This window comes from Orycteropus afer, unplaced genomic scaffold (assembly GCF_000298275.1).
Source record: "Orycteropus afer afer isolate SDZICR_OR568_19922 unplaced genomic scaffold, OryAfe1.0 scaffold00065, whole genome shotgun sequence".
Taxonomy (NCBI): domain Eukaryota; kingdom Metazoa; phylum Chordata; class Mammalia; order Tubulidentata; family Orycteropodidae; genus Orycteropus; species Orycteropus afer.
In genome coordinates this window covers 10635350-10647543 of record NW_006921652.1, presented here as the reverse complement: position 1 = coordinate 10647543, position 12194 = coordinate 10635350, and the positions used below count along the sequence as shown (strand labels likewise).

At 39.2% G+C, this 12194-nt stretch overlaps 1 protein-coding gene across 1 annotated transcript in view; it reads left to right on the top strand.

Annotated features, from left to right (window-relative positions):
• Positions 1-998: 998 nt before the first annotated feature.
• Positions 999-12194, top strand: part of PAIP2B (poly(A) binding protein interacting protein 2B) — a 13278-nt gene continuing 2082 nt past the window's right edge. The window contains exon 1 of the mRNA XM_007940115.2: positions 999-1136. Coding sequence (XP_007938306.1) covers positions 999-1136 — 138 coding nt within the window. The remainder of the gene's footprint in view (positions 1137-12194) is intronic.

The window sequence follows — 12194 nt, the reverse complement described above, 5'->3', positions numbered from 1 at the left end:
GGTTTTATATATACCATCCCATTGCTTTCTAAAATGTTGAGTTTTATCTTATGAGATTGACAATGGTTTAAAAAATAATACTGCTCATATATGTGGAGAAATAGGCACATAAACACTACTGGGGGAAATTTAAATTCTTATGGCAGGGTGGCAGTAAATCAAAAGCCTTAAAACACTAACATTTTTATATAGCCTCCATGTAATTCTGTCCTAAAGAGATCATTAGAGAAGATAAACATAAGTTCATCTAACCTTTATAATGAAGAAACACTGGAAATGGTCTAAAAAACAGTGTATATCTGTATTAACATAGAAATGATAAAAAGCAAATGATAGAGCATCATGAACTATATGGTTCCATTACTGTAAGAATGGCTGCATGGGAAATGTCCACATATGTGTATCTGCATACATGTAGGGGAGGGTCATATGCATTACACTGATAATTGTTCCTAACTCTGGGTGGTTGAACAGCTGGTGATTTATTTTCTCCTTTGTCATTATCAATGCAATAAACATGTATCATTCTTTTGAAATATGTTTTTAAGGAAAACAGTTTGAGAATCAGAATAAGGGACATTTGCTTATAGCCGTCTTTAAGAAGGCATTTCTTCTACCTATTTAAACATGAAGGAGGCCATAATGATCTTGATTACATCCTAGGACCTTACAGGGATTTGGCATGGAGAGATTTATTTCTTGGCTGAACAGCTATTAGAGCCTAGACATTTTTTTTTTTTTTTCTTTAACTCTTAGACAATTGTACAGTGGATAATTGTAGGGTATGGTTGGTTTATAACAGTTACAGACCATATATATAGAAAAATGGGCAAAGAAATAATGAAGTAAAGATGAGTAGTTTCTGTTCATCTATAGTTGAAATCTTTGACTTGGAACTTAAGAAGCTTCTGGAAGAAACTGGATGTTATAGGTTTATGTTTCTTTGATCCTTGTATTCATTTTATCCTTTCTTTTGTTCCTGTTTAGGTTCTGTCATAATGAATGGATCCAATGTGGCCAATACATCACCCAGTGTAAAATCCAAAGAAGACCAGGGGATAAATGGGCATGATGAAAAGGAAAACCCATTTGCAGAGTACATGTGGATGGAGAATGAAGAGGATTTCAACAGACAGGTAGAGAAAGATATGGAAGTTAAAGAATTCATGTAACTCAATAGCTGTAATACTTGACTTGTCAGCCCATTAAGAAAAATGTAGGTGTACTGGCTTTAGAATAATTTAAAAAATACATTGATGGGTAGATAGATGAGTGGACAGGCTGAATGATTTGTATGTCTAGGCAGGGCGTAGTGTGCCCATGACCATGTATAGGGTTAGCAGACAATGTTTCTACATGTGTATTTGTATGTGTTATAAGAATGTACAAGTGTATAGTAGAGCTGACAAGGGGCAAGTTTGTGGTGGCTTCTTGGCTATAGCCAACTATCCAGAGGGAGTGAGTAGTTAATTGGTCCTATGGGCTTGGGATCCTTGTTGCAGGGGGCATCAAGCTCAATTGGCATAACATACTATACAAAAACATTGTTCTACCTCCTACTTTGGTGACTAGCAACTGGGATCTTAAAAGCTTGCAAATGGCCATCTAGATGCAGCAATGGGTCTCTCCTCATCCAGAGCAAAGAAGAATGAAGAAAACCAAGATACGTGGAAACAGTTAGTCCAAGAAACTGGTACACCATGCGATCCTCAGCCTATACGACTATAAGACCAGAAGAATTAGATGGTGCCTGGCTACCACTGTCAACCATTTAGAGGGGGATCTACATAGGAGATCCTGGATAGAATGGGAGAACAATGTGGAACAAAATTCAAAATCATAAAAAAAAAAACAGGTTTGCTGGTCTGATAGAGCCTGTGAGACCCCTGAGGCTATGGTCCCTAGCTGCCCTTCATTCAGGTCTGGAATTGAACTCACTCATGTGGCTTCCAGCCAAACAGTAGACAGATATATGGAGTGAACATTTACATCAGGTAGATATACTACTTTGAATAATCAATCATGGGAGAATATAAGGGCAGTGTTTGCACAGATAGCTCGGGAGGTGGGAGTGCATGGGATGGAAGGACTCAGGGAAGAGGTAACTATAGGGAAGAAGTGGGAAGAGAGCTGTTACATTGTGGGGAATTGCAGTCAATATCATGAGACAAAGTGTGTATGAACTGCTGTATGGAAAATGAGTGTGCTCTGTAAACTTTCACCCAAATCACAATAAAAATTAAAAAAAAAAAATACATAGAGGCCTGTGGTGGTTACGTTTGTGTGTCAACTTGACTGGGCCTGGTTGGTGGCTGGACAGCTGGTGGTAGTTATTCCCCATGATGAGACTGGCAATCAGCTCCTTGGTGTGATCTACCACAAGCAGCTGAGTAGCTGTCTTTGGGATGTGGTCTGCTTCCTGTATATAAGGAGAAGCCTTGGGAATAGTCTCGAGCTTATGGCACGCTTGGACCCTGCATGTAGCCATGTTGTTGTTCAGCATCCTGCCATGCTCTGCCGACCTTGGGACTTACAATGGACTTAAATTAATAGCCTGCCATGTGGTTTGGTAATGTCGGGACTGTGCCTTTTTACTTGTCAACCTTGGACTTGGCAGCCTCAGCAGCCAGCAGCTGTCTGAGTGAAGAAACGCCTCTAGCTCCAGTGGGCCAGGAACAGGAGGAAAAGCTGGACCCCGAGGTTGAGGGACTTTCACCCAGCCCCTAGAGCCTGGCAATTTGAACTTGGACTTAAAGCCTCCTGAACTGTAAAAGAATAAACTCCTGTTTGTTAAGGCCATCCCATTTGTGGTATATTCTTGTCAGAGCAGTACTAGGTAACCAGAACAAGGCCTGATCTGGGATCAGCAAGAAACATCTTCAGTTGGTAAGAGATGGCAGTGACAGTACTTTGAAGGAAGATAATTGATATTTTTCTGTCACGCTGATTAGAAGAGGATGCTGATTAGAAAAGGACGCAAATGTCAGACTAATCCGTTGATAGCTGAAAATCCTCACGTGATGAGCCCAGATTTAACTAAATAGATTATTAGGTACCCCACTATGATATGCCTCTAGGAGCTCTGGTAGCATAGTGCCTAAGGCATTTGACTGTTAACCAGAAGGCAAGTGGTTCAAACCAACCAGCCACTCCTCAGAAGGAAGGATGGGCAATCTACTTCTGTAGCGATACCACCTTGGAAACCCAAGGAGGGGTCACTGAGTCGGATCCACCTTGACAGCAGTGCATTGCGTTACGCTATGCCTCTATGTACAATTCATGTTATAGGATAACTGCTGCAGAGAGGCCTTACTCTCAGCTCATGTTGGGTACATTTGTTAATTGAGTTTCTCTAGGCAATTGTAAGCCACTCTAGGAGTTTCCCAGAGTCTAAACCAATCTAGGCTTCCCCTGGATCTCAGGCTGTGTTTGGCTTTTGTATTAACCTACCTGTTCCCCTCTGCCTTTATCCATCCTTTAAATAAAAAACAGATTGTGAAAAGCATAAACAGTTTGTACTAGCTTTGATAATACTCAATGACATCCCCCTTGTCCCACTGAGCAGGGTTGCACTGGGACTATTAGGACCAGTATCTGAGCTGTGGGTGTATGCAGGCATTTAGCTTACTCAGGCAGAATGTATGGAAAAGTACTGGAAAACTAGAACATGCAAAAAAGAAAAAAAAATATGCAGCTAAAGAAAGACAGTTGAGCTGAGAGGCTTTAAAAATTGTAGTAACTTGTTTCAGAGAACTAGGAAAGTGATGACAGGTTTATCCTTGGCAACTTCAAAGATTGTTATAAAAACCAGGCTCTGAGAAGGCCTGAGCAGGTAAACAGGTATTTGCTGAAACTCCCCCAACCCTAATATTCACAGGTAATGCTAGCTTGGCAACCTTATTTTGAAGTTGCTATGTGATATTTGAGGAGTTCTGGTGGCGTAGTGCCTAAGGCATTTGACTGCTAACCAGCCACTCCTCGGAAGGAAGACTGGGCAATCTACTTCTATAGAGATATTGCTTGGAAACCCGAGGAGGGGTCACTATGAGTCAGAATCGACTTGACGGCAGTGAGTTTGGTTTTCTTTTTTTTTTTGGTTTATGTGATATTCGAGTTGGAATTGACTGTTCTAGAGAAGCCTTCTTTGTTCCTCATTTGGCTGAGCAGCAGAGTTTAAGACTCGGATCTGACTCATGTCAGTTCTGCCTGTACATTACTTTGTTTCCTCAAGGTAAACTATACAGTTTTCACCCATCACCACCAATCCTGTTTTTTTTTTTTAAAAAAAAGAAAAAGAAAAACCCAGTGCCATTGAGTTGATTCTCACTAATAGCAACCCATAGGGTTTCCAAGGCAGTAAATCTTTACAGAAGTAGATTGCCTTGTCTTCCTCCTGCAGAGCAGCTGATGGGTTTGAACTGCTGATCTTCTGGTTAGCAGCCAGATGCCTTAACCGCTGCACCACCAGAGGTCCTCCACCAGTCACATGAGTAGCATAGTTTGCACACATGCTTTGCATCTTGAGTTGGATCTTAAGAAGAAATAAATTGTTTCTAGTTAGCAACCCTGATACAGTATCTTCTGATAAAATATCTAAGAAACAACTTACAACACCAGAAACTAGGAGTGACCATCATTGTTCTGTTGAAATGATTCTCATTGATTCAAAGGGTGATAGGATGGGATTGAAATAAAGTTTTGAGAGGAAAAAAGAAAGATTTAATCCCTGTCTTAGTCTGAGTTTTCTAGGGGAACAAAACCAATGAAGTGTATATAAATACATATAGGGAGAAATTTACTTCAAGGAAATTGAATTGTGCAATTGTGGGTCACATATCAGGTCAGATATCACCTCTGGTGGCTCATAGGGTTGCAGGGTTGGTGAATCTTAAATCTGCAAGTCAGGCACAGGCCAGAGATTTCTGCAGGCTTACTTTCCAAGAACAAGAGGTCAGGCAATGAGAAGAGTACAGCGTCAAGAAAAAGCTTTGCTAATATGTCCATTTATATACTGGAGGCAGGCCACATCCCCAAGGAAATTCCCCTTTCAACTAATTGGCTGTTCATATCAGATCACACAATGGAAGATGATTACATAGTCTGCCAAACCACTGAGAATCACAGCCTAGCCAAGTTGACACATAACATTAACACAGTCACAATAAAGGTAGTATTACCTATTCAAGACCTCAGAAAGTATAATTCAGGAAAAAAAGGAAGAGGTAACATTAAAAAAAAAGCAAAATTAACGTCAAGTCAAATCCGACTTACAGTGACCCTATAGAACAGAGTAGAACTGCCCTGTAGAGTTTCCATGGCTGTACTCTTTCACATCTCTCTCCTGCAGAGCAGCTGGTGGGTTCAACTGCCAGCCTTTCTGTTAGTAGCCAGGCACTTAATCACTGTACCACCAGAGCTCCTTAAGGCCTAATACACTATTTACAAATAAGAATGGTTTGTATCTTCCCCATACCTACACACACACACATACACACACACAGAATTTATTTACTTATTTTTATTTTTTCAGTGTTCCCTCCCCTCCCTTCCTACCCCTGGTAACCAACAAAGAACATTTCCTTCCATATATAAACCTTTCCTTGACATTTTACAATAATGAACTAATAAAATATTTGTCCTTCTCACACACAAAATTTTTGAAACGCAATAAAGACTCATCTGGGTTAAGAGAAAAATAAAAGGCAAACTCTAATTATGGACAGTTTGTCAAATTCCGTTTATGACTATCCAAGCTGAGGAAAATGATGAAAATGCTTAGTGAGTTTTAAAATCTTAGAGTTTTTTGCATATACATTTCTAACTAGGGGATTTTTTTTCTTTTTTAATTGTGATTTGGGTGGAAGTTTACAGAGCAAATTCACATTCCATATGGCAGTTCACATATACTTTGTCTCATGACGTTGACTACAATTTACCCCAATGCAACAGCTCCCCTCCCACTTCCTTCCCATAGTTACCTCTTCCCTGTGTCCATCCCTCTGTACACCCCTGACCCCTGAGTTATCTTTCTTTGTATAAACAGCCCTTCTTTCTCCTATGATTGTTTTTTCCAAGGAGTGTATCTACCTCAGGTACATGTTCAACTCATGCCTGTCTTTTGTTTGGCTGGAAGCCGCAGGTGTGGATTCAATTCCAGACCTGAAGGGCAGCTAGAGACCATAGTCTCAATGGTTCCACCAGACTCTATCAGACTAACAAACCTGGTTCCCCCCACTCCCCCCCCTTTTTTTTTCCAAATGACTTTGAATTCTGTTCCACATTGTTCTCCTAGGGGACTTTTTATGCTGTATAACCTCCTGTCTTTTTTCTGTGGGGTATCTAGTAAGTAAAAGTTGGGATAGATATATTCTAAAATGTCGACAATGTTCATTCACCTCTGAGTGTTGAGATTAAAGGTAATGTTTTCCTTAGTTTTGGGTTTTCTAAGTTCTAATTTTTTAACTTTTATGCAAATAAAATAAGGGAAACAAGTTCACATATGAAGGCCCTAAAAGAGAATTATCTGAAATAAGATGCTTCCAAAATAGAAAACAAAAGAATAGAAAGAAAAAGAAAACAGGAGTGTCAATATCAATATTGGATAAAGTAGAAATTGAAGGGGAAAATATTACAATTCATTAAGATAAATTCCACAATGAGTGTTTTATATTTAGGAATGTTTTCCGAAGTAACATAGCAATAAAATGTATAAGAAAAAAAATAGAAAAGAATCCACATCCTAAAGGGAGATCTTAACTTATTACACATTTATTCATTCAGCAAATATTTATGGAGCCAGATAATTAATGGACTAGATGCTTTGGTCTATTAAGTAAACAACACTGTATAAGAATAGAGTACTTATGTTAAATAGTTTTGATTTAATTGACATATATCAAACTTTGATCCTAGAAATAGCAAATGCATTATTTTTTAATATCCAGGGAGCATTTATAATGCTTCTTCGTGTATTATGTTATAGAGAAGATCTCAAATTACCATAAAGTAGAAGTTGTACAGATTATATTCTCTGGTCATGGAAAATTAATAACAAACAAAAAATGATGAATTATTCAAAAATATTTTTATGTTGTAGATAAAACTTTGGTTAAAGAGAACACCAGAAGCCCAGTTACAAATGCTATTAAAACCAGTGACACTGAGAATATTATGTATCAAAACCTGAGGGACATGGACAAAGCTAAACTTAGAAAACTTCATCATCTAAAATGCTCCTGTTAAGCAAAAAAGAAGCTGAAAAAATAGCAATAATAAGCCTATACAAGGATTTATGCAGTTTGAGAATCATAATAAGAAGCAATTATTACCATGATCTTTAAGAATGTATTTTTTTCTACCTATTTAAACATTAGAAGGAGCCCTGGTGGTGCAGTAATTAAGCATTCAGCTGCTAACTAAAAGGTTGGTGGCTTGAATCTACTAGCCACTCCATGGGAGAAAGATGAGACAGTGTGCTTCCATAAAGATTACAGCCTTGGAAACCCTGTGGAGTTCTACCGCATCCTATAGGCTCGCTGTGAGTTGGAATCAACTGGTTGGCAATAGGTTAACTAAACATTAAGGAAGCCATAATGATTGTGATTAGATTCTAAAATCTGTAAGAATTTGCCATGGAGAAATACATCCTTTGCTTAGAAAGACTAACTGAGCCTCAGCATTTTTTGGTGTTTTGTTTCTAAGGTTAAATTAAAGATTCAGCCTTGGGTTTCCAGTACTGAAGTTATACATACTCTAATAGAAATAACCAGTGGTTCAGAGATTTTTTTGTCAACAGAGTATGTGTTCCCTGCCTTCTATCCTAAGGTTCCCTGTGCTCTGCTGTTTTCTGAGATTCCTCCATCTGGTCACTTTCTACTAGTGCTGCCTGAGGCATCTCTTGCTTACCCATATCACTTCTCAACAATTAGCACAGCACATAAAGGCTTATAGCAAAGTAGGGCAAACAGGCACCCCTCCACCACTTCATGGCTAGGTGTATATTGTTTTAGTTTAAGCCAATGTTTATGAAATATGGAGTTGTTTAAATATTTGTATATTTCTTCTTGTTTGGAAAGAATGCAGCATTGTTGCTGTGATTTTTTGGTGATAAACCAAAAAATAATGTTCGTCTTTTTCTGAGATCCTGAAAGTATTTTTCTCCCGTGGGGTCCTCATTACCAGAAGAGTGGACCAGAAGCTGAGTGTTAGTTTCATTAGTAGTTTACTGCAATGACCATGCTCTCTCCAAAGCTGAGGAGGAAGGGAAAAAGGATCCTGGCAGACTTTGGAGATTCTGGCTTTTTTTTTTTTTTTTAGTTTTCTGATTCTCTAAATGAGTGTATACTTTTTAAAAAAGTTTTTTTTAATCTAAAGAGAACATGTTCTCTATGCCTAATATGTCCACAATTTTGTAAATAAAATTATTCCCCCCAGAAATGAAGGAAATCAATGACTAGAAGATAACTAACACTTATTTCTGAATGACAGAATTGTATGATGGTTATTTTCCCTCTTTTTTTCCAAATTTTTATAATTGCAAAACTATATACTCAAAACTTAATAGAAAGACAGTGACTGTCTGTATCTTAACTGTAAGATTTCCTTTTTCTATTCAATATGTACTGAAGACTGTATTCTTCAACCTTCATCAGTAGGTGCCTTAAGTCATCCTCACTTTCAGCAAGCAAAGTTGTATCGTTTGCATATCTCAGGTTGTTAATGATTCTTCCTCCAATCCTGATACCACGTTTTTCTTCATATAGTCCAGCTTCTCGGATTATTTGCTCAGCATATAGATTGAATAAGTGTGGAGAAAGAATACAACCCTGACGCACTCCCTTCTTGATTTTAAACCATGTAGTGTCCCCTTGTTCTGTTCGAACGACAGCCTCCTGGTCAAGGTACAGATTCCTCATGAGTACAATCAAGTGCTCAGGGATTCCCATTCTTCTCAATGTTATCCATAATTTGTCATGATCCACACAATCAAATGCCTTTGCATAGTCAATAAAACACAAGTAAACCTCTTTCTGGTATTCTTTGCCTTGAGCCAAGATCCATCTGACAACAGCTATGATATCCCTTGTTCCACGTTCTCTTCTGAATCCGGCTTGAACCTACTGATGAAGGTTGAAGAATACAGTCTGCAGTATGGATTACATCTCAACATAAAGAAAACAAAAATCCTCACAACTGGACCAATGAGCAGCATCACAATCAATGGAGAGAAGATTAAGGTTGTCAAGGAATTCACATTGCTTGGTTCTACAATCGATGCCAACGGAAGCAGCAGTCAGGACATTAGACGACGTGTAGCATTGGGAAAGTCAACTGCGAAGGAACTGTTTCAAGTGCTGAGGAGCAAGGATATCTCCTTGAGGACTAAGGTGCGCCTGACACAAGCCATGATATTTCCAATCACCTTGTATGCATGTGAGAGCTGGACAATGAATAGGGAAGACCGAAGAAGAGTTGATGCTTTTGAGTTGTGGTGCTGGCGAAGAATGCTGAAAGTACCATGGACTGCTAAAAGAACTAACAGATCTGTCCTGGAGGAAGTGCAGCCAGAATGCTCCTTGGAAGCAAGAATGGCCAGACTTCGTCTCACCTATTTTGGTCATGTTGTAAGAAGGGACCATTCCCTGGAGAAGGATGTCATGCTTGGTAGGGTGGAGGGTCGACGAAAGAGGGGGAGGCCTTCAACGAGATGGATTGATACAGTGGCTGCGATGATGGGCTCGAGTATAGCAGGGTTTGTGGGGCTGGTGCGGGATCGGGCAGTGTTTCGTTCTGCTGTGCATGGGGTCGCCATGAGTCGGAAACGACTCGACGGCACTTAACAACAACAACAACATGTACTGAAGATGACAATTCACAGAAATAAACTGCACACTAATTTTATTAGTCAGATAAGGTTAAGCTCTGTTCCTAGAAATCACTAGTTTCTGCTCTCTTTTTGAAATATTTTCTTGGAAATCTGTGTTAAGGTTTAAGGTATGGCAGTTTAGCAAGGGAAATGAAGTTGTTTTAATCTGATGTGAGATGACCTCTGGAAGGGCAGCTGTGTACTGGCAGCCAGCCTGGCATGCCCTACAGGAACCTGGGCACTGGCAGAATGAGTCGAAGATAGAGAAGTGCATTAGGTTGGGTAAGGGGAGACAGCTTCAACAAAGATTCAGCAGTACACTGTCTTACACCTGTCTCATTAGGAGGCTGAAGTAAGCATTTTAGGTCTATGGCAGTTCTGCCCCGACATGGTCCCTTCTGTTGGGTTGCTCTGCCATTCCCAGGGCATTTATTAGCTAAGCAGTTGAGGGATAACCAGGAAGTCTAGCAGCTGGCAAAGGAAGAGAAAGTGAAGGCTAGGGCAAGGGGTTTCGATTTAACCAAGTGATGCCAAAGTGCCCACAGTCCTTCTGACGACATTCCACTGAGGAATAGTCACAGGCTATATCCAGCATGAGAAGCAGAAAAAGTGGCTTTAACTGAACTTCCTGGTGCTCTGGGAAGAGTAAGGAAGCAAGTTTAGGGCCCAGCCAGCAGTTCCCACCCCAAGGGCTTACTTTGAATCGCACATATACAGTATCTTCAGTCATGTCCCTGTGCCCATCTTCATTGGTTGGGCCAGTGAACAGGGGTAGATATTTTGTTATTGTTTTTGTAAAAATGTATACAGCACAACATTTGCCAATTCATTTTTTATGTGCAAAATCTAGTGATAATAATTACAGTTATCATTTTGTGCAATTATCACCCATAATCATTGCCAAATTTCTCATCACCATAAAAAAAATTCATTCCAACTGAACACAGGTAGATTTCATAAGGAGGAGCAAGCTATTTGCTCTTAGAGTCAGGGCAGATCTTGAACATTCTTATTAAATGTCATGGCTTGGAAATCTTTAGTTGTTGTTATTTGAAGTACTTTATAACTATTACTTGAGACTTTTAAAAGTGTGGCTAATTATAATGTTGAAGTAATTTTTCAAATGTTAATGTTAAATCTTGCTCCCAGTGACTCTTCCTCTGAATTTAAGAAGCAATGATACGGACTTGTTTGGTTGATATTTTATTATGGTAAAAATATATGTAACAAAGCATTTGACATTTCAACAGTCTTCACATGTACAGTTCTGTGATATCAATTGTGTTCATCATGTCATTCACCCGTTAGTGGGTGATTTTTTTTTTTTGGCCCAGCCTTCTAGTGGTGGCCCTAGTGAGCTGTGAATCTGTTACCAGGTCAGCTGCAGGAAAGGGAGGGCAGATTGTGAGACAGGAAGCCGTTCCAGGACACACTTAAGTCTGCAGCAAACCAACCATACTCTTTTACTAATGATATTCTTTACTATGAGTTAACAATGTATGCAAAGGAGTGTAAAACATCCTAGGTATATATTGCTTTAATTTAGGCCAATGTTTATGAAATATGGAGTTGTTTAAATATTTGTATATTTCTTCTTGTTTTGAAAGAATACAGCATTGTTGCTGTCATTTTCTGGTGATAAGCTAAAAAATAATCTTAATCTTTTTCTGAGCTCCTGAAAGTATTTTTTTTTTTTCCCATGGGGGCCTCATTAACAGAAGAGTGCACCAGAAGCTGAGCATTAGTTTCGATATAATCTCCACTATCCAGGTAGTAAGGAGCTCTGGTAGCATAGTGCCTATGGCATTTGACTGCTAACTAGAAGGCTGGTGGTTCAAACCCACCAGCCACTCCTTAGAAGGAAGGTTGGGCAATCTACTTCCATAGTGATACCACCTCAGAAACCCAAGGAGGGGTCACTATAAATCAGATCTGACTTGAGGTCAGTGAGTTTGTTTTTGGTTTGGTATCCAGGTAGTAAGCTACTTACCTAGTTATTTGTCTTTTTTCATACTTCTTATAAAATGATAAATTTAAGAAGATTGTGTCTCATCAAGATCAAGAAAAAATTTTGGGCTTTCAAATGATTTTCCATGAGCGGTGGATGAATGGAAAACATCAATATTGTATATTAGATATCCTAGAAGATCGGTGAAGACCTAGAATTTCTGCTACTTTGAGTAACTATTTTCTCAGTCTTGTTGATGGAATTTGGTTGCAAAAATTAACACCATTTTGTGGTCACTGCTTGGTCACAGCCAGCTACCCAGAGGGACCAAGTAGTTGAACCTGTGGGCTTGGGACCATAGTCACAGGGGACATCAAGCTC